The 27,253-nt window shown below is 40.8% G+C and overlaps 1 protein-coding gene across 19 annotated transcripts in view; it reads left to right on the forward strand.

The window, feature by feature from the left end:
* Window positions 1-27,253, forward strand: part of LOC112625707 (protocadherin alpha-C2) — a 203,975-nt gene that overhangs the window by 98,962 nt on the left and 77,760 nt on the right. Inside the window, exon 1 of one of the 19 annotated variants that reach the window (XM_025386859.1) lies at window positions 21,001-23,952. The exons of the other annotated variants lie outside the window; for them this stretch is intronic. Within the exon in view, the coding sequence (XP_025242644.1) occupies window positions 21,520-23,952 (2,433 nt within the window). The 5' untranslated portion in view covers window positions 21,001-21,519. Of the gene's footprint in view, window positions 1-21,000; window positions 23,953-27,253 lie in introns of those variants that run through there. 19 annotated transcript variants of the gene reach the window in all.

Consider the following 27,253-nt stretch of genomic DNA (forward strand, 5'->3'; position numbering starts at 1 on the left):
ATCCAGTTTCATCCAGGTTGTTGCAAATGACTGGATCTTCTTCTTTTTTATGGCTGAATAGTACTCCATTGTGTATATGTACCACATTTTCTTTTCTATTTTTTTAGACGGAGTCTCACTTTTGTCACCCAGGCTGGAGTACAATGGTGCAATCTTGGCTCACCGCAACCTCTGCCTCATGGGTTCAAGCGATTCTCCTGCCTCAGCCTCCCAGGTAGCTGGGATTACAAGCTTGTGCCACCACACCTGGCTAATTTTGTATTTTTAGTAGACACAGGGTTTCTCCATGTTGGTCAGGCTGGTCTCGAACTCCCGGCCTCAGGTGATCTGCCCACCTCAGCTTCTGAAAGTGCTGGGATTACAGGCGTGAGCCACTGCGCCCGGCCCATTTTCTTTATCCATTCATCTGATGATGGACATGTAGGCTGCTTCCAAATCTTGGCTGTTGTGAACATTGCTGCAAGGAGCATGGGAGTGCAGTTATCTCTTCAATATACTGATTTCCGTTCTTTTGGTTATATACCTAGCAGTGGGGTTTCTGGATCACTTGGTAGCTCTATTTTTGGCTTTTTGAGGCAACTCCAAACTGTTCTCCATAGTGCTTGTACTATCCCACGAACAGTGTACAAACGTTCCCTCTTTTTCATATCTTTCCAGCATTTTTGATTGCCTGTTTTTTGGATAAAAGCCATTTTAACTGTGGTAAGATGATATCTCACTGTAGTTTTGATTTGCATTTCTCTGATTATCAGTGATGTTGAGTGTCTTTTCATATACCTGTTTGCTATTTGTATGTCCTCTTTTGAGAAACATCTATTCAACTCTTTTGCCCATTTTAAAATTGATTATTAGATTTTTTTTTTTCTATAGAGTTGTTTGAGCTCCTTCTATATTCTGGTTATTCATCACTTGTTAGATAGGTAGTTTGTAAATATTTTCTCTCAGTCTGTGTGTTGTCTCTTCACTTTGTCGATTGCTTGCTTTGCTGTGCAGAAGGTTTTTAAGTTGATGTGATCCCATATATTTATTTTTTCTTTTGGTTCCCTGTGCTTACGGGGTATTACTCAAGAAATTTTTGCCCAGACCGATGTCCTGGAGAGTTTCCCCAATGTTTTCTTGTAGTTGTTTTATAGTTTAATGTCTTAGATTTAAGTCTTTAATCTATTTTAATTCAATTTTTGTATATGGTGAGAGATAGGGGTCTAGTTTCATTCCTCTGCATATGGCTATCTAGTTTCCCAGCACAGACTGCTTTTTCTCGAGTGTATGTTCTTGGCACCTTTGTCAAAAATGAGTTCACTATAGGTATGTGGATTTATTTTTTGGTTCTCTATTCTGTTCCATTAGTCTATGTGTCTGTTTTTATGCCAGTACTGTACTGTTTTGGTTACTATATCTCTATGATATAATTTGAAGTCAGGTAATGTGATTCTTCCAGTTTTGTTCTTTTTGCTCAAGATATCTTTAGGTATTATGGCTATTTAGTAGTTCCATATAAATTTTCAGATTGTCTTTTCTATTTCTGTGAAAAATGTCCACAGTATTTTGACAGGGATTGCATTGAAGTTGTAGATTACTTTGGGTCGTATGAACATTTTAACAATGTTGATTCTTCCAATCCGTAAACATGGAATATCTTTTTTGGTGTCCTCTTCAATTTCTTTCATCAGCGTTTTACATTTTTCATTGTAGAGATCTTTCACTTCTTTGATTAATTCCTAGGTATTTAATTTTATTCATGGCTATTTTAAATGGTATTACTTTTTAATTTCATTTTCAGATTGTCACTGTTGACATATAGAAATACTACTAATTTTTTTTATGTTGATTTTGTATCTGGCAACTTTACTGAATTTATTGTTATAATAGTTTTTTGGGGTCTTTAGATTTTTCAAAAATGAGATTATATCATCTGCAAACAAGGATAATTTGATTTCTTCCTTTCTAATCTGGATGTCCTTTATGTCTTCTCTCTCTCTCTCTCTGTTTTTGAGATGAGGCCTTGCTTTGTTGCCTAAGCTGGTCTCGAACTCCTGGGCTCAAGCAATCCTCCCTCTTCAGCCTTCCAAAGTGCTGGGATTACAGGTGTAACTCACTTCGCCTGGCCTAGGAAACCCTTTATTTCTTTCTGTTGTCTAATTGCTCTAGCTAAGAGTACTATGTTGAGTAACAGTGGTGAAAGTGGGCATCCTTGTCATATTCTAGATCCTAGAGAAAAGGCTTTGAGTTTTGCCTACTCAGTATGATACTAGCTGCGAGTCTGTCATATATGGCTTTTACTATGTTGAGGTATGTTCCTTTTATACCCAGATTTTTTAGGGTTTTTAAAATTTCAACAGTTTTGGGGAACAGGTTGTTTTCAGTCGTATGGACAAATTCTTTAGTGGTGATTTCTGAGATTTTGGTGCAACTGTCACCCAAGCAGTGTACACCATACTTAATATGTGTAGTCTTTTATCTCTAACTCCCCTCCCACCCTTCCCTCCAAGTCCCCCAAATCCATTATATCATTCTTAAGTCTTTGCATTCTCATACTTAGCTCCCACTTGTATGTGAGAATATACAATATTTGATTTTCTATTTCTGAGTTACTTCACTTAGAATAGTGGCATCCAGGTCCACCCAAGCTGCTGCAAAAGCTATTATTTTATTTAGTTTATGGCTGAGTAGTATTGCATAGTGTATATATGCCACATTTTCTTTATCCACTTGTTGGCTGATGGGCATTTAGGTTGGTTCCATATTTTTGCAATTGTGAATTGTGCTGCTATCAACATGGCTTGCGCATGTGTCTTTTTCATATAATGACTTCTTTTCCTTCGGGTAGATACCTGATAGTGGGATTGCTGGATCAAATAATAGCTCTACTTCTATAACATTAAGAAATCTCCAAACTGTTTTCCATAGTGGTTGTGCTGGTTTACATTCCCACCAACAGTATAAAAGAGTGTTCTTTTCACCACATTCATGCCAACAACTATTCCTTTTTGATTTTTAAATTATGGTCATTCTTGCAGGAGTAAGGTAGTGTCTCATTATGCATTAGGAATTTTAGTATACAATAAAGACAGCATTTTTATTGAAGAAAGGATGCATTTTAAAAAACAAGTATTTTCAAAAATATAGGAAGGATTGTGGTTACTTATAGAAACAGTAGTACAGTCGGAAAAATTCAGCACAATACGTATTAGTGGAATTCATCTGATCAAACTTAAAATATTATTCCTTGCATTATAGTTCTGAGAAGGTACCATAGATAATAGTTCTACTGTGTTGTTCACTTTAAACTAGAGCAAGAAACTTTTCTAATAAGTGGAATTGGGATGCTGATGTTGGCCTGGTAAATGCTTAATACACATATATGTGCATATATATGTATGCATATACATATATTATAAATTTCACTGATATAAAGGATGTTTGGTAAATAGTTTAAAAATAGTAATAAAACATATAATTCTCCCTATTATCAATTATCATAGAATGTTTTCCTCGATTTTTGCTGAACTTTTCTATCCATGACCTATCTATGGTTGTAATTGACAAGTGTAGTTCTCACATGAATGTCTGTTAGTATTTTCATTTATCTTAACAAATAATATAGAGTAAAATGACAAAGACATTGAATCTTGACCTGTTTGTCAATGATGTGACTTCCTTGCTGCATTGGATAATATCTCTTAAATAATGGAAAATTATTTGATTATTTTTGTCCTATTCACAATGTAACAGCTACAAATATGATACACTTTTAAAAAATTATAGTATACTTTAACTTTTTTTATTTCAATAGGTTTTTGGGGAACAGTATTTGGTTACATGAATAAGTTCTTTCTTTAGTGGTGATTTCTGAGATTTTGGTGCATCCATCACCCGAGCAGTATGCATTGTACCCAGTTTGTAGTCTTTTATTCCTCACCCCCTTCCCACCCTTTCCCCCGAGTCCCCAAAGTCCATTGTATTATTCTTATGCCTTGCATCCTCATAGCTTAGCTCCCATTTATGAATGAGAACATGTGGTGTTTGGTTTTCCATTCCTGAGTTACTTCACTTAGAATAATGGTCTCTGGTTCCATCCAGGTTGCTGAGAATGCCATTATTTCATTCCTTTTTATGGCTGACTAGTATTTCATGGTGTATTATATATATTTATATATACCACAATTTCTTTATACACTTGTTGATTAATGGCCATTTGGGCTGATTCCGTATTTTTACAATTGCGAATTGTGCTGCTATAAGCATGTGTATTCAAGTGTCTTTTTCATATAATGACTTATTTTCTTCTGGGTAGATACCCAGTAGTGGGAATGCTGGATCAAATGGTAGTTTTACTTTTAGTTCTTTAAGGAATCACCACACTGTTTTCCATAGTGGTTGTACTAGTTTACATTCCCACCAGCAGTGTAAAACTGTTCCATTTTCACCACATTCTGGCCAACATCTATTATTTTTTTATTATGGCCATTTTTGCAAGAGTAAGGTGGTATCACATTATTGTTTTAATTTACATTTTCCTGATAATTAGTGATGTTGAGCATTTTTTTCATATGTTTGTTGGCTGTTTGCATATCTTCTTTTGAGAATTGTCTATTTATGTCCTTAGCCCACTTTTTGATGGGATATTTTTTTCTTACTGATTTGTTTGAGTTCCTTGTAGGTTCTGGATATTAGTCCTTTGTCTGATGCAGAGATTGTGAATGTTTTCTCCCACTCTGTGGGTTGTCTGTTTACTTTGCTAATTCTTTTCTGTGCAGAAGCTTTTTAGTTTAATTAGGTCCCATTTATTTATTTTTGTTGTAGTTACACTTTCTTTTGGGTTCTCAGTCATGAATTTTTTGCCTAAGCCAATGTCTAGAAGAGTTTGTCTGCTGTTATATTTTAGAATTTTTATAGTTTCAGGTTTTAGATTTAAGTATTTGATTCATCTTGAGTTGATTTTTGTATAAAGTGAGAGATGAGGATCCAGTTTCATTCTTCTCCGTGAGGCTTGCCGGTTATCCCAGCACCATTTCTTAAATAAGGCATCCGTTCCACACTTTGTTTTTGTATGCTTTGTAAAGATAAGTTGGCTGTAAGTATTTGACTTTATTTCTTGGTTCTCTGTTCTGTTTCATAGGTCTGTGTGCCTATTTTTATACCAGTACCATGCTGGTTTGATAACTATAGCCTTTTAGTATAATTTAAAGTCAGGTAATGTGATGCTTTCAGATTTCTTCTTTTTATTTTGTATTGCCTTGGGAATGTGGGCTCTTTCTTGGTTCCATATGAACATTAGGACTGTGTTTTTCTAGTCCTGTGAAGAATGATAATGACATTTTGCTGGGAATTGCATTGAATCTATAGATTGCTTTTGACACTATGGTCAGTTTCACAGTATTGATTCTTCCCATCCATGAACATGGAATATATTCCATTTGTTTGTGTCATCTGTGATTTCTTTCAGCAGTGTTTTGTAGTTTTCCTTGTAGAGATCTTTCACCTCCTTGGTTAAGTGTGTTCCTAAGTGTATTAGTCAGGGTTCTCTAGAGGGACAGAACTAATAGGCTAGATGTGTATATAAAGGGGAGTTTATTAAGGAGTATGAACTCATGCAATCACAAGGCTCAACAACAGGCCATCTGCAAGCTGAGGAGCAAGGAATCCGATCTGAGTTCCAAAGCTGAAGAACTTGGAATCCGATGTTCAAAGGGAGGAAGCATCCAGCACGGGAGATGTAGGCTGGGAGGCTAAGCCTGTCTAATCTCTCCACGTTCTTCTGTCTGCTTTTATTCTGGCTGCACTACCAGCTGATTAGATCGCATCCACCCAGATTGAGGGTAAGTGTGTCTTTCCCAGTCCACTGACACAAATGTTAATCTCCTTTGATAATACCCTCACAGACACACCCAGGAACAATACTTTGCATCCTTCAATCCAATCAAGTTGACACTCAGTATTAACCATCACAAGTCCACCCCTTGTCAACGTGAACCCATACACACCTCCTGAAATTACAGATAATCTTCAAATTAAGACAACAAGGTCATAATTATTCCCAACATAATACAACTATCTTTCATACAACCAAGAGTGCACTAATTCCTAACCCAAATGCTATTACATAAAGTTAACATTTAAATGTTGATATGAAGTCAATAAATCTTATGTCACATGATAAATGAAAAAGGAGATAAAATGCAGATATTTTCTTAGTAGAAGTATATAAATGCACAAACATGTTTTTAACAAAGAAGGAGGAAATACTCATGACAATTATAGTCCTCATTTCTGCAACTGGTCGTGTAGTTTGTAGCTGGTATTGATGACTACTTTCTTCTACTACTCATTCTGTATTCCCTTTGCCTTCAGCAAGCACCTCAGCAGGTAGTGGTTTTTTTCCTGGTGTAGTGACCCAAACCTTCATTCCCAAAGGATCTGGGCCATTTGTAGTCCTGCCTGGATTGTGCTGTTGTAGTTTCCCGTTAACCTTAATCACAGGGCATGGTAATACTAAGAGACACCTAAGGGATCTCGAGTATTCCATGCATACTCTTCCTTACCTCCATTGTGGAGTAGTAGACTGATTTCATCTTGAGAGTCTGGGACAGTCACCCCAGTCAACACTGTAAGTTCCTTCTTAGGCTGTTGGTTTAAAGGTAGGAGGAGCCCAAAGTGTCCAGGTGGCAATCTTAATTTCCAGTTTAATGGAATCGTTGTTGTGTCTTCTGGTGGTAGCATTCCTCCCTCTGGAACTAAGACCTCTAGGCCAGCAGAACATAATGTCACAGGGACAGGAAGTAAAAATTTTGCTAGTGGGTCACTAGGGGTGATGGTAAGTGGTGCCACTTCCATTTCCACCCTTTGATTCCTGGACCCATGAATTCTGGTTATGGGAGAAACAGTACCATATATTGGACGCTGATTCAGAGCATACACAACCTTCTGGAGAATTTTGCCATAGCCCTGCAAAGTATTGTCACCTAGTTGACATTGTAATTGTGACTTCAAAAGGCCACTCCATCAGTCTATCAACCCAGCTGCTTCAGGATGATGGGGAACATGGTAAGACCAGTAAATTCCATAAGCATGAGCCCACTGCTGCACTTCTTTAGTTGTAAAGTGAGTGCCTTGGTTAGAGGCAATGCTATGTGGAATACCATGATGGTGTATAAGGCATTCCATGAGTCCACAGATGGTAGTCTTGGCAGAAGCAGTGTGTTCAGGATAGTCAAACCCATATCCAGAGTAAGTGTCTATTCCAGTGAGGACAAACCGCTGCCCTTTCCATGATGGAAGAGGTCCAATATAATCAACCTGCCACTAGGTAGCTGACTGATCACCCTGAGGAATGGTGCCATATCAAAGGCTCAGTGTTGGTCTCTGCTAATGGCAAATTGGGCACTCAGCAGTGGCCACAGCCAGGTGAGCCTTGGTGAGTGGAAGCCCATGTTGCTGAGCCCATGCGTAACCTCCATCCCTGCCACCATGGCCACTTTGTTCATGGGCCCATTGGGTGATGACGGGGTGGCTGGGGAAAGAGGCTGAGTGGTGTCCATAGAACGAGCCATCCTATCCACTTGATTATTAAAATCCTCCTCTGCTGAGGCCACCCATTGGTGAGCACTCATATGGGATACAAATATCTTCACAGTTTTTGACCACTCAGAGAGGTCCATTCACATACCTTTTCCCCAAATTTCTTTGTCACCAAAATTCCAATCATGCTTCTTCCAAGTTCCTGACCATCCAGCCAAACTACTGGCTACAGCCCATAAATCAGTATATAATTGCACATTTGGCCATTTCTCCTTCCATGAAAAGTGCACAACCAGGTGCACCGATTGAAGTTCTGCCCACTGGGAAGATTTCCCTTCATTGCTGTCCTTCAGGTATGTCCTTGGAAGGGACTGTAGTGCTGCAGCTGTCCACTTTCAGGTGGTGCCTGCATATCATGCAGAACCATCTGTGAACCAGGCCTTAGTCTTTGCTTCCTCTGTCAACTGATCATAGGGAACTCCCCATGGGGCCATTGATGCAAGCTGGGGAAGAGAAGGCAGGGTGGCAGGAGTGAGACCATGGGCATTTGAGCCACTTCCTCATGTAACTTACTTGTGCCTTCAGGAACTGCTTGAGCCCGATCACATATATACCACTTCCATTTGATGATGGAATGCTGCTGTGCATGCCCCACTTTATGGCTAGATGGGTCAGAAAGCACCCAGTTCATGATAGGCAGTTCAGGTTGCTTGGTGACTTGATGACCCATAGTCAAATGTTCAGTTTCCACCAAAGCCCAGTAACAGGCCAAGAGCTGTCTCTCAAAAGGACAGTAGTTAGCTGCAGAAGATGGAAGGGCCTTGCTCCAAAATCCTAGAGGTCTCCACTGTGATTCACTTATGGGGGCCTGCCAAAGGCTCCAAACAGCATCCCTATCTGCCACTGACACCTCAAGCACATTGGATCTGCTGGGTCATATGGCCCAAATGACAAAGCAACTTGCACAGCAGCCTGGACGTGTTGTAGAGCCTTCTCCTGTTCTGGACTCCATTCAAAAGTGAGAGCCTTTTGGGTCACTCGATAAATGGGCAGGAGTAATATACCCAAATGAGGAGTGTATTGTCTCCAAAATCCAAATAGGCCCAAATAAGCCTCTTTTGTGGTTGTAGGAGGGGCCAAATGCAGGAAATTATCCTTCACCTTAGAAGGAATATCTTGAGAGACCCCACTCCACTGGACCCCTAGAAATTTTACTGAGGTAGAAGGTTCCTGAATTTTAGTCATTTATTTTCCATCCTCTGGCATGCAAATGTCTCACCAATAAGCCCAGTGTGTTTGCTACTTCTCACTCACTGGATCCAATCAACAAAATGTCATCAATGTAATGAACCAGTGTGATATACTATGGGAGGGAAAATCAATCAAGGTCTCTCCAAACAAGATTATGACACGAAAAAGCCGGGCGCGGTGGCTCACGCCTGTAATCCCAGCACTTTGGGAGGCCGAGACGGGCGGATCACGAGGTCAGGAGATCGAGACCATCCTGTCTAACACGGTGAAACCCCGTCTCTACTAAAAGTACAAAAAACTAGCCGGGTGAGGTGGCGGGCGTCTGTAGTCCCAGCTACTCGGGAGGCTGAGGCAGGAGAATGGTGTAAACCCAGGAGGCGGAGCTTGTAGTGAGCCGAGTTCGCACCACTGCACTCCAGCCTGGGCGACAGAGCAAAGACTCCGTCTCAAAAAAAAAAAAAAAAAAAAAAAAAGATTATGACACAAAGCCAGAGAGTTGATATACCCCTGAGGTAGGATGGTAAAGGTATTTTGCTGACCTTGCCAGCCAAAGTAAAATTGCTTCTGGTGGGCCTTATGGACAGGAATGGAGAAAAAGGCATTTTCCAAATCAATGGCTGCATACCAGGTACCAGGAGATGTGTTAATTTGTTAAAGCAATGAAACCACATCTGGTACAGTAACTGCGACTGGAGTTACTGCTTGATTAAGCTTATGATAATCCACTGTCTTTCTCCAAGATCCATCTGTCTTCTTCACAGGTCAAATAGGAGAACTGAATGGGGATGTGGTGGGAATCACAACCCCTGCAGCTTTTGAGTCCTTAATGGTGACACTAATCTCTGCAACCCCTCCAGGGATGTGACATTGTTTTTGATATACTATTTTTCTAGGTAGAGGCAGCCATAATTGGCCTTCCTATTTGGCCTTTCCCATCATAATAGCCCTCATCCTACCAGTCAGGGGGCCAATGTGGGGGTTCTGCTAGCTGCTAAGTATGCCTATGCCAATTATGCATTCTGGCACTGGGGAAATGACCACAGGACGAGTCCAGGGACCCACTGGACCCACTGTAAGTCAGACTTGAGCTAAAATTCCATAAGCCTTTACTTTAACTGGAGGACCACAATGACGTTTTGGGTCCCCTGGAGTCAGCGTCAGCTCAGAGACAGTGTTCAGTAATCCCTGACATGTCAATCATTTCCCTTTTCCCAATACACAGTTACTCTGGTAAAAAGCCATAGGTCTCCATGGGGAAGGATGGGAGAAAGATTAACAGCATAAATTGTTGTCAGTGTAGTGGGGTCCTTCCTCAAGGGGACCCAGCCTCCCCTTCATTCAAGGGATTCTAGGTCTGTAAACTGGTTTAAGTCTGGAAATTGATTGAGGGGCTGTGATTCTCTGTTTTTATAATTCAAATTAGTCTTTTGTCCACTTGACCTGGAAGTTTTCTGCTTATATAAATTAAATAAAAACTCAGTAGGCTTCCTATCATTTTCACTTCTAGGAACACATGATTAATAACTGATGCCAGAGATCTACATGAGTCAGACTATTCTGATTGCTCTTTTGCCTCTGCTGTCCATTATGATAGTTACGTTCACCTTGCCTTTGACAGCTGAGTGGCCCCTGCCACCCCAAGATCCAATTATTCCCATTGCATTTAAATTTTGTAGTTGAGTAACTGTGGTTCCTACTGTAAAATTTGGTATACAGAGAAGAGCAATCACAAAGCTCTTCAAGGATGCAGGTGCTCCCCTCACAAATCTATTTTGCAAAGTATTAGTTAAGGGTATATCTTCTGGACCCTCCCAGCTGGGATGAGTAGGTCTAAAGTGACTAATCCACTCCACCATCCCAATCTCCCTAAACCTTTGGATCCCTTCCTCTACATTAAACCAAGGGAGATCGGGCATTTCCAGCTTGCTCACAGTGGGCCATCTTTTAATCCATATTTCAGCTAACCAAGCACATAAATTATTAGAACATTTTTTAACTCCCCGAGCTGCAACATTAAATGCAGAATCCCTGCTTAATCTGCCCAAATCAATAAATTCAGCCTGATCCAATGCCTTAGATCTATATTCCTTCCACCATTATCCCACACCCTTAATATCCATTCCTATGCCTGTCCTCCAGATTTTTGCTTATATAAATTAGAAAGCGCAAGCAGTTCTTTTTGAGTGTAGCACACCTCCTCGTGGGTCACACTCTGAGCCTCACCCCTAGGGCCCTCCTGGGACTTTAGTCTAGTTATAGGTCTAGAAGCAAACAGTGGTGGTAGGGGGTGGATCCTGAGAAGAATCAACATTATCTTGCCTGGCAACCGCCTCAGGGGAGGCCATCACTGTTGCCTCAGGCAGTGCAGGATTTATCTCCTCAGACATAAGTGAAAAGGGTGATAGCAGTGTGAGTTGGGGAGGGCATGTTGCCACTACTGGGGATGAGAAAACAGTTTCTTCTGGCAAAAAAAAAGGTTCATCAGAATTTACAATCTCAGTGTCCCCAGCTTCATCAGGGTCCTTTCACATGTCCCCATTCCAAATTTCAGGGTCTCATTCTTTTCCAATCAATGCCCCCGCTTCAACAGTGGACACCTGGCAAGGCTGTGCATGCACCGTTCATTTCAGGTCAGCCACTGGTATAAAAACTTGTGTCTGACTTCCCGCAATTTTAGCTCTTTCTCTACGGGAGATAAGACTCTCACTCAGGGAAATCTTAGCAGATTTGAGGCTCAGTATCTGCTTCTGAAGCCAGGAATTAGAATCCCTAAGTACATCATTTTCTTACCTCACTTTGTCCAGTGAACTTAGGAGCAACCAACCAACTTCATTATGTTCCTTGGTTCCCCACATATGGTCAAAAGTATTATATATAGAGTTACTAAACTTGCCTCTCATGAGCGGTGAATCAGGAGCATCAGATGAATTTATTTTACATAACTCTGTAAACAGTTCATGCCAAGGACTATCAGTATTCTCCATACTATTAGAAGTACAGTCCTTAGCATTTTTGGGTCTAATCATATTAAGCAGCCAACTCCAGAAACCCCAAAACCAATGAAAGAACTCCATCCTTAATATTCTGTTCCTCTAGAACCACTGCTGGGACCAAAATCTGTATTAGTCAGGGCTCTCTAGAGGGACAGAACTAATAGGATAGATGTATATATAAAGGGGAGTTTATTAAGGAATGTTAACTCACATGATCACAAGGTCCCACAATAGGCCATCTGCAAGCTGAGGAGCAAGCAAGCTAATCCAAGTCCCAAAGCTGAAGAACTTGGAGTTCAATGTTTAAGAGCAGGAAGCATTCAGCGCAGGAGAAAGATGTAGGCTGGGAGGCTAAGTCAGTCCAATCTCTCCACGTTCTTCTGCCTGTTTTTATTCTGGCTGCGCTGGCAGCTAATTAGATTGTGCCCACCCAGATTGAGGGTGGATCTGCCCTTCCCAGTCCACTGACTCAAATGTTAATCTCCTTTGATAGCACCCTCACAGATACACCCAGGAACAATACTTTGCATCCTGTAACCCAATCAAGTTGACAGTCAGTATTACCATCACACTAAGTATTTTGGGGGTTTTTTTGCAGCTGTTGTAAAAGAGATTGAGTTCTTAATTTGATTCTAAGCTTGGTTATTGTTGATGTATAGCAGTGTTACTGATTTGTGTGCATTGATTTTGTATCCTGGAACTTTACTGAATTCATTTATCAGCTCTAGGAGCTTTTTGGATGAGTCTTTAGGGTTTTCAGAGTACATGATCATATTGTCCGTGAACAGCAACAGTTTAACTTCCTCTTTTCCAATTTGGATGCCCTTTATTTCTTCCTCTTGTCTGATTTCTCTGACTGGGACTTTCAGTGTCTATGTTGAATAGAAGTGGTGAAAATGGACATCCTTGACTTATTCCAGGTCTCAGGGGGAATGCTTTCAACTTTTCCCCATTCAGTATGATGTTGGCTGTGGGTTTGTCATAGATGGTTTTTATTACTTTGAGGCATGTCCCTTCTATGCCAATTTTCTTGAGGGCTTTTATCATAATAGGATTTTGAATTTTATCAAATGTTTTTTCAGCATCAATTGAAATGATATATGGTTTTTGGTCTTCATTCTATTGATATGATGTATCATATTAATTGATTTGTGTATGCCGAATCATCCTCATATCCCTGGGATAAATCCCACTTGGTCATAATAAGTGATCTTTTAACTGTATTGTTGAATTCAGTTTGCTAGTATTTTGTTGAGGACTTTTGCATCAATATGCCAGATATATTGGCCTGCAGTTTTATTTTATTTTGATGTGTCGTTGTTTGGCATCAGGATAATACTGGCCTCATAGAATTAGCCTGGAAGTTAACCCCTCCTCTACTTTTTGGAATAGTTTGAGTAGGGTGGTACTAGTTCTTCTTTAAATGTTTGGTAGAATTTGGCAGTGAAGCCAGTGGGTCCCAGGCTTTACTTTGCTGGGAGATTTTTGTTACAATTTTGATCTAATTACTTGTTATTGGTCTGGTTAGGTTTTAATTTCTTCATAGTTCAACCTTGGTAAGTTGTATGTGTCTAAGAATTTATCCATTTCCTCTAGATTTTTAAATATATTGGCATATAGTGGCTCATCATAGCCACTAATGATCCTTTGAATTTCTGCAGAATCCATTGTAATGGCTCATTTTTCAGCTCTGATTTTATTTATTTGGGTCTTCTCTCTTGTTTTCTTCATTAGTCTGTTTAAAAGTTTGTCAATTTTATTTATCTCTTCAAAAGATTGACTTTGTTTTGTTGATCTCTTGTATTTTCATCATTTCAAATATATTTCTGCTTCGATCTTTATTATTTTCTCTACTAATTTTGGATTCAGTTTGCTCTTGCTTTTCTAGTTCTCTAGGATATACAGTTAGGTTATTTAATTGAGGTTTTCGTTCTTTTCCAATGTAGGCAATTACAGCTATAAATTTCCCTCTAATAGTACTGCTTTCACTGTATCCCATAGGTTTTGGTATGTTGTGTTTCCATTATCATTTGTTTGAATCAAATTTTCAATTTCCTTTTAAATTTCTTTATTGACCCACTGGTCATTCAGGAGCATATTGTTTAATTTCCATGTGTTTGTATAGTTTCCAAAATTCCTATTTTTTATTTCTAATTTTACTTCATTGTGGTCAGAGAAGATTCTTGATATGATATCATTAAAAAAATGTTTTAGGACTTGTATTGTGGATAGCGTATGGTCTATCCTTGAGAATGATTCATGTGCTGAGGAGAAGAATGTGTATTCTGCAGCTGTTGGATGAAATGTTCCATAAATATCTATTAGGTCAATTTGTTCTATAGTGCAGATCAAGTCTGAAGTTTCTTTGCTGAGTTTTTGTCTATGAGTTCTGTCCAATATTGAAAGTGGGGTGTTGAAGTCTCCACCTATTATTGTATTGTGATCTCTCTATCTCTTTTAGCTCTAATACTATTTCCTTTTTGTATCTGGGTGCTCCAATGGTGGGTGCATATATATTTATAATCATTGTATTCTCTTGCTGAGTTGACCCCATTATCATTATACAAAGACCTTCTTTGTCTCTTCTTACAGTTTTTGTCTTGAGATCTATTTTATCTGTTATAAGTGTAGTTACTCCTGCTCCTGTTTTGTTTCCATTAGCAAGGAATATCTTTTCCCAACCCTTTATTTTCCAGTCTACGTGTATCTTCATAGGTGACGTATTTCTTGTGGGCAACAGATCATTGGGTCATGTCTTTTCATCCATTCAGTCACTTTATGTCTTTTTATTGGAGGGTTTAGTCCATTTACATTCAGTATTTTCATTTAAGTAGGAACTTACTCCTGCCATTTTGTAACTTGTTTTCTTGTGGTTTCATGGTCATCTCTCCCTTCTTTTTTTCTTCTCATCTTCTTTTTCATGAAAATAATTTTCTCTGGTGGTATGATTTAATTTCTTGCTTTTTATTTTTTGTGTATCCATTGTATGTTTTTTGATTTGAGGTTACATGAGGTTTATGACTTATCTTATGACCCATTATTTTAAATTGATGGCAACTTAACAGATAACATAAACAAAAACAAACCCACAAAAGGAAAACTAATAAAAGTTCTACACTTTAACTTTATCCTCCTGCTTTTTAACTATGTTGTGAAAAGTTGTCTTTTTTTTTTTTCTTTGAGACAGAGTCTTGCTCTGCTACCAGGCTGGAGTGCAGTAGCCTGATCTTGGCTCACTGCAACCTCCACCTCCCAGGTTCAAGCGATTCTCCTGCCTTAGCCTACTGAGTAGCTGGGACTACAGGCACGTACCACCACACCCAGCTAATTTTTATATTTTTAGTAGAGACAGGGTTTCACCATGTTGGCCACGATGGTCTCTATCTCTTGACCTAGTGATCCACTCATCTTGGCCTCCCAAAGTGCTGGAATTATGGGTGTGAACTTAAAGTCATACTTTGGTTCATCAAATCAGTTCCAAGAGTAGGTGATCTAGCCCTTTCATTCTAAACACTACACGTGTAGTACTAGAGTACAATATTGTATTTGTTTATTTTTTCAGAATTAGGGTCTTGCTATGTTGTCTAGGCTGGGGTGCAGTGGGGCAATCATAGCTCACTCTAACCTTGAACTCCTGGGCTCAAGGGACTTTTCCTGCCTCAGTTTCCTAAGTGGCTAGGACAATAGATGCACACCACTACACCCAGCTAATGCATTTTTTTTGACAGACATAAAGCACAGTTTTTTCACAATAGATGGACAACTATAAAGCAAAAATATAATTTTGCTAAATGATATTAAGCCACAGATCAAAAAGTCCTAGACTTTTATACTTACTTGAAAAAACCTCAAATTTGCTGAACGTCATTGTATTAAGAGCTAATCTGTCTGGTCCAATCACATAATATATTTGCCTACATTCAAGTTTCGTATTTCTATGTTTTGATAAACCTTCACACTAGATTTTCCTCTGTGCTGCAGATAAAAATTTTCCTCAACAGTGTCTGAAAAGGGAGGCCTGCCACCACTACCAAACCACTCTACCTGAGATTAGATTATTAGATAGTGCCTAACCTGAAATAAAAATATGCTGATACAACATTCTGTAAAAAAAGCTCTACTATGTTATAAGAGAGTTCATACTATATTATGGTTTCAAAGGTAATAAGAAACGTATCATCAGATCATCACTATGGTAGCTATTTAAGGGACTTTAATAAAAATTTGACAGTTATCATGAAACACTGGCCACCTCAATTTTAAACAGTAAGCACAAGAATTACTCCCATAAAAATTATAAGCATAACAGGACACTTTTTGGCTACTATTCAATACTGACTTGGATGTTCTAGATAACACAAGATACGATATATATGTGAATATCTATACATATATATTTATAGATATCCGTGTATATATACAGTATATATATGATTTTAGAAAGGAGGATAAATATATGTTACATGATAAAACTTACAGTCAATATAATTTTACACTTGTAAAATCCCAGAGAACCAATATAGACCTAAAAAAGAGTTCAATAAAATGATTAGTTTAAAAAATAAGTATAAAGATTGTAACTTTCCCACATACCTTCAAAGTGTAGAAATCCCACTAAGCAAAAAGTGGTATTTCTACCAAATATAGATAAAAGAAAATGCATATTTAAATGTCTCTTATCCTCCATGAAACTCATCAAAAACAACAAAAAGTAGAGCAGACAAAAAAATAAAGTCACATCTTTGATGAAACTCTGTAAAACATTTGAACCTCAACCATGATGTACATGAAGATAAGCTACTAAGTGCCATGAAGATTGGACCAAGATATGAAAATGCTAGGAGAGGATGCCTTTCACTGGAGATCTTGGAAAGGGCTGGTAGATTGGTGTTTTCTAGAGTAGTGATTCTCACTGAGATGCAAAACCAATGACTCCTAGTTTTGGAACAAAAAGATCTAGGTACAGAGGCTAAAGGCAGGACTCTCTCATAATCCTATTTGTCAACACAAAATAGAAGAGAAGGCAGGACTAAATCTGATAGTGAGCAGATGCACCATTATTTCAAGATTGAACCTAAGGATGTGGCAAGGTAAGGGGAAAAGTCGGGATGACAAGTTGCCCTGCAGCCTCCAGTTTTCATCAGTTGAAGATATATTAAAACTATGGCACACATAAGCCATTCCATCAAACAGTAAATATGGCTATACTGCAAGCAGTAAAAAAGTGAACAGCCTCTGCTTCCATACAGTCAAGAACAAAAAGAAACACGTGACAAGGTTGAGAAAAAAAAGTGGAAAAGAATAAAGAATTTAAAAGAATTGGAGGGAAAGCTATAGCTTTGGAATACAGAAAAAGGAGGTACAGCATGCTACTAATAGATGTCTTCAAAGAGACCAAATACATGGATAAGGGGGAAAAAATCCAAAGACATCATTCAAGAAAAAATTTTGAGATACAAATAAACTTCAGACTTTTACTTCCAGTAGTGGAAGTCTAGTTTGTCTTTAGCCAATGGCATATCAAGGATAACAGGTGGGCCATAAGAACGGTTGTTGGACTGCAGTTTTGGACTCTATTACTACATGTGTAGTATTTAGGATAAAAGAGCTAGGTCTTCTCATGTCAGCACTTATTTGACCAATGGGAGTATGATTTTAAGTTTGTAGGGTCACATTTTGAAGGTGAAATAAAAAAAAAATTTATAGAAAGATAAATTTTTGATCAGATGCAGTATCTCACATCTACTGCAGCAATTTGGGAGGCTAAGGTGAAAGGATCATTTGAGCCCAGGAGTTTGAAACCAGCTGGGCAACATAGTGAGACCTTATCTCTACAAAAAGTAAAAAAAAATTAGCTGGGCATGGGGGTGCTTGGCCTAGGTGTTCAAGATCAGCCTGGGCAACATAGTGGGACTCTGTCTTTACAAAATATTTTTAAAAATTAGTTGGATGTGGCAGTGTGTGCCTGTAATCCTGGCTACTTGGGAAGCTGTGGTGGGAGGATCACCTGAGCCCAGAGAAGTAGGGGCTGCAGTGAGCCATCTTCACACCACTGCACTCCAGCCTGGACGATGAAGTGAGATTCTGCCTCAAAAAAAGGACAAAATGAAATATCAGCAATGAAAAGTCCTGCTAAAGAGAAGTTTTGTTAATTCATAATTTTAATGTTTATCTGGTCATTTTATCCAAAAGGCAAAAATCTTTAGCCTCCCTTATCTTTGGGATATCCTTCTCTCTTAAATGTTGCTTTCTCACAAATCCCAGTTTACTTGAATAAGAATGTAATGTTATGCCAAAAGTTAAGGAGGCATATGGTGGGACAAATCCTACTGGGTGGATGCTTTCTTCATTCTTTCCACAAATGAAATCTTCTGAAAATAGACATCAGTGGCAGTTTAAATAGAGAAATGGAAAAAGGGAAGCCAAAAATCTGAGAAGCGTGTGAAGGAGGAGTTTCTGTGAAGATTTCCCATGCTGTTCTCTGTATGCATTTTTCCTTTTTCCTCATGCCCTAATGTGTATCCACACATACTATCCCTCTAGATGCTGCTCAGAATTTCTAAACCTGGTATAATTGGAGGCTTGGCTGCAGACCTAAAAGTAAGGGGCCTAAAAGTTGGGCACATCTTTACAGTTGTATTTCATTTGTTTAAGGCAGAAAGAATAAACTTTCATTCCAAAGCAGTTAGCTTGCTTAGCAGCATTAATTTAAAATGAAGAAATGTAAATCCTAATCTCTGGCACTGAAGCAGAAAATTAGTTTTGGTTTTGAAATTTGGTGAAGAATAAGTTCAATTTTTATGGGCTGTTTTGCATCTTGGTGAGATCTAATGAGGTCTGTACTTTTGACTCTACCTAATAGGCTGACATCTTTCCTCCTTTAATTTTATCTGAGACTTGGTGTCAATGATTTTTTTGATTTCTTAATTCAAAAAGGTAAACTAGCCAGGGGGCATTTACTACTTACATTGCCTTATATCACAGTGTGCCCTTTCTAGTTCCCTGGAAGAGATAAGGAATGGGTTTGTGTGTTCAGGGAGGTAACTGGTTTTTAGTGGAACACTGGAGTTATCAATCCCACTCTTAATGTTAAAAAGAGAATACCAGAGCTACCCCTCTCCCCACCATTTTAATCAGCAATTTTTAATTTTTTTTTTGAGACGGAGTCTTGCTCTGTCACCAAGGCTGGAGTGCAGTGGCCAGATCTCAGCTCACTGCAAGCTCCTCCTCTCGGGTTCACGCCATTCTCCTGCCTCAGCCTCCCGAGTAGCTGGGACTACAGGCACCCGTCACTTCGCCCGGCTAGTTTTTTGTATTTTTTAGTAGAGACGGGGTTTCACCGTGTTAGCCAGGATGGTCTCGATCTCCTGACCTCGTGATCCACCCGTCTCGGCCTCCCAAAGTGCTGGGATTACAGGCTTGAGCCACCGCGCCCGTAGAAATATGCAGGCTGATGCCAAGCGAGGTGGTGCGGGGCTCGCGCCAGTAATCCCAACACTTTAGGAGGCCGAGGCCGGCGGATCACTTGAGGTCAGGAGTTGGACACCAGCTTGAGCAACATGGTGAAACCCCATCTATAATAAAAATACAAAAATTAGCCAAGCGTGGTGGTGCGCGCCTATAGTCCTAGCTACTTGGGAGGCTGAGGCAAGAGAATCGCTTGAACCTGGGAGGGGGACGTTGCAGGGAGCCGAGATCGCGCCACTGCACTCCAACCTGGGTGACAGAGCGAGACCCTGTCTCCAAAAAAAAAAAAAAAAAAAAAAAGAAAAGAAAAAAAAGTTAAAAAAAATGCAGTGAGTGCATTGGCTCATGTCTGTAATCCTAGCACTTTAGGAGGCTGAGCTGAGATGGAAGGATCGCTTGAGCACAGGAGTTTGAGACCAGACTGGACAAAAAAGCAATACTCCCATCTCGGAAGGAAGGAAGGAAGGAAGGAAGGAAGGAAGGAAGGAAGGAAAGCAGGCAGGCAGGAAGGCAAGAAAGAGGGAGGGAGGGAGGGAAAAAAATTCGAAACATACACAAAAGTTGAGAGAATTGTGTAATTGACCCCAATGCACCATCACCCCCAGCTTCAATAATTATCGATACTTTTAGGCAGGTTTCTACCAGAAAATATGTCCTGGAAACTTTAATTCTTGATCTGTGTTCAGGTTTTGCCTTCCAAATTTTTCATTATTGGGGCTTTGAACATATTGCAATTGTATTAAGAGAAGGATTTGAATGAGGAATTTAGTGCTTAAGAGTCAATAGTCAGTGAGTCTCCTTTTGGCTTGCCTCCTTCTTAGGGAAAGGAACTGGCTGTAGGATGTTAGGCAGAATTTGGGTGTATCAGTTGTGGCTCGGAGATGTTTCTCACAGAACTGATCACTGTCCCAATATCCATGCAGAAGACCAAATTAAAAGCGAGGAGAAATACCTAATGTAAGTGACGAGTTAATGGGTGTAGCACACCAACATGGCACACGTATACATATATAACAAACCTGCACGTTGTGCACATGTACCCTAGAACTTAAAGTATAATAATAAGAAAAAAAAAAGCGAGGCTGGAGAAAGGATGGATATCTGGCCTATTCTTATCCCGCCTCATGGTGTTTTCTAAATATTTACAGAAAGAAAGTGTACAGAGTAGTTTCCTGGTCAAACTCTGATGAGTATCTTAGTACTTTTCCCTCCCCTTCTTCTCACGTCCTCTTTGGGGACGGGTCGTCAAGTCTGAGTTTCTAGTTATTGGTATTGACTGGTTTATAACCTCCTCTTTCACCCAGATCGTCAAGGGCCGTTTGCAAAGCACTCCCAAATAGAGCCTCTTGGAGAAGGAGAAACTGCTGTCACGCAAAACAGCCTTGAGCTCGCTGACTCCGCTGCCTCGAAAAACCAGAGTCCGGAGGCAGTTTGATGCAGACACTATTCCCCAACCTTCTTCCCCTCCTTGTCGTCTCTATTGCACTCTTGGCGGCTCCTGGGATACAAGAGGGTGCAGGACAGACTTCAACCCGCAGCAGGACCCAGCGCGGAAAGCTCCGCAGCAGGATCCAACGCAGAAAGCCCCGCAGCACTTGTTTTGGGGGGCTCCTGTTTCCTTAAGCCTAGAAGGTGTGGTAGCTCACGTTCACGGTCCCGCCTCTCGCCCGGCAGCTCCACGCGGAGTCCCGCCCTCTCCGCGGGAGAGGTGCGCAGGGATCAGAGCGTCCAGCTCCGACGCGCGGCTCCCAAAGGGTGGCAGGAGGAGCCCAGCGGGGCTCAGCCTCAGTTACCAGCAGTCTGCAGGCAGAAGTTGTGGAGGTTAAGATCTAGGCAGCCTCAGGGCGTTGTCCTAGAAAACACCGTTTAAGCAGAGACGAGTTAGTGTCTCGGGGCGTCTCCCAGGCTCCGCCCTGCGCCCGCGGCCAGCGCTGTGGGCGAGACCCCAGCCGGCTGCTACTGGAGACGTGGGCACCTCTTGCGCCTGGGCGGGCAGCCTCGTCTCTGCACCCCTAGGCGGCGCTGCGCTCCTCAACACTCGGCCGGTTCCGCTTTCCCAGACGGCTACCCAGCCTCCAGCCTAGCAAGCCCTGCTCCCAGCTGGCCAGCCCCGGCAATGCCGGCGTTCGGGAACGGCAACGTCGGCGGTCGCTGAGTATCTAGCCCGCAGCAGTGACGGCCGGCAGGAGCGTGCTCTTCCCCGCGGCTCGTGCTCTCCAGGAGTCCGGAGCATGGTCCTGGGTCACTGTTGGTATAGCGTGTTGGTGGAACGTGGACGCCCAGAGGGAGGATGGTGGGCTGGGGGGTGGCAGTTCTATGTTTGTGGGTTTCCTGCGGCGCTGCCGCGGGACAGCTCGAGTACTCAGTGCCGGAGGAGACGGAGCGGGGCGTAGCTGTAGGCAATGTCGCCGCGGACTTGAGGCTGCCAGCGGCCGCTCTGTCCTCGCGGAACTTTCGCTTCCTTTCCAGCCACCGCGAGCTCTACTTCAGGGTGGACCTAGCCAGCGGCAACTTGGTGGTCAGAGAACCGGCGGACCGCGAGCGGCTGTGCAGGGGCAAAGCTGCCTGCGTCTTGACCTACGACGTGGTGCTCGAGGACCCGCTGGAGCTGCACAAGATTCGGGTTCACGTCCTGGACACCAATGACAACTCACCTCTCTTTCCTGCCGGCGACGTGCAGCTGCACATCCCCGAGTTCCTGACGCCCGGAGCCCGCTTTACTCTCCCGAATGCCCAAGATGACGACGAGGGAAGCAATGGGATACTAAGCTACAGCCTAAGCCCCAGTCAGCACTTTCGCCTGGACATGGGATCGCGGGTTGACGGCAGCGAATACCCGGAGTTGGTGTTGGAGAAAGCACTGGATCGCGAACAGCGCGCCACCCACCTGCTGGTGCTTACAGCTCGGGACGGCGGGCTACCTGCCCGCTCAGGAGACGCACAAGTCACCATCATAGTGGTGGACACAAATGACAACGCGCCTGTATTTGAGCGCTCCGTATACCGCACCAAGGTTCCAGAGACTGCACCCAATGGGACTGTGTTATTCCGAGTTCAAGCCTTGGATCCAGATGAAGGGTCCAATGGGGAAGTCCGATACTCCCTAAGCAATAGCACGCAAGCAGAGTTGCGACACCGCTTTCATGTGCACCCTAAAAGTGGAGAGGTGCAAGTAGCTGCTTCACTAGGTCCGCCGGAAACGCTCTTGGAGGCATACATTGAGGCGAGGGACGAAGGTGTCTTTGGTTTAGCTAGCACCGCTAAACTGCTGGTGGAGGTGACTGACGTGAACGATCATGCCCCCGAACTAGACTTCATGACTCTTTGGAACCCAGTACCGGAGGACGCTGCTCCTGGCACAGTGATTGCTCTCTTTAATGTAAAGGATGAAGACCTCGGTTCTAATGGTAGGGTCATTTGTGGCATGTCTAGTGGAGGCCCTTTTCAGCTGACGGCTTCCTTTGACAACTACTACAGCCTGCTGATTGATGGGCCCCTGGACCGGGAACAGATCAGTGAATACCAAGTCCTGATCACAGCCTCAGATAGTGGCTCACCCCCACTTAGCACCCGAAGGACAATCACTGTGTCAGTTGCTGATGTGAATGACAATACACCAAGCTTTCCTCAACCGCAGCAGGAACTTTTCGTTGCTGAAAACAATGGCCCTGGGGCCTCTCTAGGCCAAGTGTTTGCCCAGGACCCTGACCTGGGGAAGAATGGCCTTGTCTCTTATGAGCTGTTGGATGTTATCTCTGAAGGGCCACCAGCCTCTAGCTTGGTGGCAGTGGAATCATCCAGTGGGGCTATCACTGCCAAAACTTCCTTTGACTTTGAGCAGCTCAGGGGGTTTCACTTCCAAGTAGAAGGCCGGGACAGTGGCATTCCTCCCAGAAGTGCAACAGTGACTATAAACTTGTTTGTGGTTGATAGGAATGATAATTATCCGGTTATCTTGTTTCCCTCGCCCAGAAATGGTTCTGTCCCTGTGGAAATTGTGCCCCGCTCTGCCAGGACTGGACACTTGGTCACAAAAGTAGTAGCAGAGGATGCAGACAGTGGTTCTAATGCCTGGCTTTCCTACCACATCTCCCGGGCGTCTGACTCTAGTCTTTTTAGAATTTCAGCCAATATAGGTGAACTCCGTACTGCTCGTTTAGTTCTTCCCACTGATGCAGTTAAGCAGAGCGTGGTGGTAGTGGTTCGGGACCATGGAGACCCACCACTTTCCTCCTCTGTCACTCTGGGTGTGCTGTTGAGTAACTCTGTTCCTCAGTTACTTCCAGACTTTGAAGATGTCTGGGAACCAGGAGGGCAGCTTTCTGCCCAGAACTTGTATTTAGTAATTGCCTTGGCTTGTATTTCCTTTTTATTTCTGGGGTGCTTACTTTTCTTCGTGTGTACCAAGTTGCTCCAGAGCCCAGGTTGTTGCTCTCAGAGCTGCTGTTGCTCTACAGAGGATCTGAGGTATGGAAGGAAGACGGTTTCAAATCCTTACATGACATCAGCCACCGTAGATGTCACTACAGTTGAGAGACTTTCTCAGACTTATCTGTATCGGGCCTCTCTGGGACTTGGTTCTGATAATAACAGTTTGCTGTTGCGTCGGGAGTACAATGCTGCTGACCTGCGAAATCTTGCCACTGGGGTAGGACTGAATTTGCCAATATCCTGTATTCAGATTCGGAATAGGAAAGGGGATCACGCTAATGTCAATGCCATGGTAAGCAAATTTTATGGAATTTGATTCCTTTGACCAGGAGATGGCTGCTAGCTGTGTTCTGAAATATTTGTTAGACAAGCCTTTCACAACATTTCATCAATTGAATTAAACACTCCTTCTTAGCACTTCCTGTGCCAAGAAATCTGAAAGTATAGAAGTATTAGAAGATTGCCCTAGGCCTCAAGGGACTTATAGTTTATTTTTGAGAAACAAGGGTAAAAATTAAAACCTATTTAAGAACAATAAAAGTAATATGGCATGGGCCGGGCGCGGTGGCTCAAGCCTGTAATCCCAGCACTTTGGGAGGCCGAGACGGGCGGATCACGAGGTCAGGAGATCGAGACCATCCTGGCTAATACGGTGAAACCCCGTCTCTACTAAAAATACAAAAAACTAGCTGGGCGAGGTGGCGGGCGCCTGTAGTCCCAGCTACTCGGGAGGCTGAGGCAGGAGAATGGCGTAAACCCGGGAGGCGGAGCTTGCAGTGAGCTGAGATCCGGCCATTGCACTCCAGCCTGGGCAACAGAGCGAGACTCCGTCTCAAAAAAAAAAAAAAAAAAAAAAAAAAAAAAAAAAAAAAAAAAAAAGTAATATGGCATGAAGGTCTAAAATTAAAAATAAAGTACCAAAATATTTTATAAGCAACAGATATGTAAGGCACTCTAATATTTAAACTGAAGAATGAAAAATATGTAAGAGTCTACTTAATATGAATATAATATGAAAGGTGAGACATTTACTTAAACTATTGCAATGCATTATTAAAAGATGACAATAACCACAAAAGATGTAAAAATAAATTATAATGGGGGTTAAAAGAAGGGAGAAAGGGAACATAAGAGAACATCTGAGTGGGGAGGAAGAAGTCAGAGAAGGCTTTGTGATAGAGATCACAGATTTAGTTGGATCTTTAATATGATACACCATTTAATAAAAAACAGTGTATTCTCTAGCCTATACTTTTCATGAATACCATTTTGGTGAAGGTGTCTTCTTTGGGAATGCACCCTAAAACATAGCTAATAGCTCCATAGCAGTGTTTTGTAAGTACACAGAAATTGTAAGCCTGTCTCATAACATCTATTTATACTGATAGGAGATCATATTGTTGGATATAGAACTTGACAACCTTTTGTTTTGTGTTTCTATTGATAATATTTTACAAAGAGGAAAGATGAGTAATTTTTATGTCAGAAATATTTATGTGTTCAAAGGTGCACTTACCATCCAAAGTCCATTCAACTTGAATTTAATTTCTTTTATTTTAGAGGACAAATACATTTAACAAATAAGTAAATATCATATTTGAGAGTAATGTATCTAATAAAAGTTAAGTGATTCAAATACTTCAATTTATCTGTTAGTGGCCCTTGGCATTTCAAAACTTTTTTTTTTTTTTTTTGAGACAGGGGTCTCACTATGCTGCCTAGACTGGTCTCAAACTCCTAGCCTCAAGTGATCCTCCCACCTAGGCCTCTCAAAGTGCTGGGGTTATAGGCATGAGCCACTGCAGCTGGCCCTCAAACTTCTTGAGTGCTGTTAGGATAACATTTTGAAGCAATTCTACATTATTACTTTTTGACTTCTCATAGAAATCCTAGATGCAAAAGGAGGTGTGTAGAAATTAAGGGAGGAAAATGAAGCATTCCTTGTTTTACTACTCTAGGCAATAGGGGGAAAAGTGGCTTGTAAGTTATTTTTCCTCAAGTAATGATGGCAGCTGCAAATAAAATAAATTTACATATGTTAAAATTTTCCATACTTAATATTTCCACGATATAATAGAATCCAGCATATAAAATATGCTTAGTAAATGCTGACTGACTGAATAAATATGTGCGTATATGAATTGGATGGTAACACTGTTCAACACAGAGGGAAAAACTTTAACTTACTTTTCTACTTTAGATGTGTATATGTGGTTAATAGTTTAAAGGTCACTTTCAAATGTACTGTTTCAATGATTATTTTCTTCCTCATGACATACACTAATAACATAACAGAGGAATTTTCCGGTTCTAGAGCTAGCATGAAAAACTTCAATGCCATGTCTAGGACTAAGTATGAGTCCAGTTCTATAGATGACAAAGGAATTAATAGGTGTGCACATCATTACATTGTGAAATTTGCAGTGGATACTATTTAATAGAATCTCAGTTAATTTTAGGGAAGAAAATTGGTGCGCTACAATGCTAATATTTCAGGTATCAGAGCACTTAATATGTGAACATTTTTTCTACCAAGAAATTTCACTATTTATTTCTTTTATTTCATTGCTTTCTGTAACAAAAAGAGATGAGAATACCAGTAATGGCTATAAAGTTTGGGAGTGAGGAATTTTTTTTAGAAACACATTTTCACTAGACTAGAAAGGAAATATAAGTAAGCGATAGGAAGGCCGATTAATCTAGAAGTTAGAAGGAAAATTAGCGATTTAAAAGGAAAAGTATAGGAAATAACAGAGGAAAAAAAACTTTCAAACCACATTTTTAAACTTATATGATTAACAAAATAATAGAGATATACTGTTCATATGTGCCGGAATATTGTACCATCCCATTCATTCAGTTGAACAATCTTTTTCCATCATTGTTGATATTTTGCTTTTTAGGTAGCTCATTGGTCTGCTAATAATTGTTGTGAGCTGGATATTTCCTTCTAAATAAATGAAGTATGATTCATAAAAACATGAATAAAATAACTTCTATAAATATGGGGTATTTGTAATTCACAAAGGCATTTGTTATTTACTTCTTCCTGTTCAATTACCTATTGATCTGATCTTAATTCTTTAGAAAAGAATTCTTGTCATAGTATCCTGAATGCCTTAATAACAACAGAATTCTAGAAATAAAATATTTATTGCTTTCATTTTATTTCAAATCATTTGAAAAGCATGACATTTAACAATGATTATAATGTGTATCTGAGTCTTATAGAATCATGTTGATGCATATGTGTTTATATTTTGTTCAAATTCTAAGTTCTTTCATTTTAGTTTACAGTAAGTTTACAGTATATATTAACATAGCTTGTAATACTATGTAAAATGATCAGTTTAAGAAATTCAGGAAAACATGGTTTTTATCTCTATATTTCCAATTGATAATATTTAAGATATAAACAAAATTGATCCACTGACTGTATAACAACTAGACATTGTGTACTTCATGTCCATCTTTTTCTGTTAACATTATTATTATTTTTTTTTTTTTGAGACGGAGTCTGGCTCTGTCGCCCGGGCTGGAGTGCAGTGGCCGGATCTCAGCTCACTGCAAGCTCCGCCTCCCGGGTTTTACGC

Source organism: Theropithecus gelada, chromosome 6 (assembly GCF_003255815.1).
Source record: "Theropithecus gelada isolate Dixy chromosome 6, Tgel_1.0, whole genome shotgun sequence".
Taxonomy (NCBI): domain Eukaryota; kingdom Metazoa; phylum Chordata; class Mammalia; order Primates; family Cercopithecidae; genus Theropithecus; species Theropithecus gelada.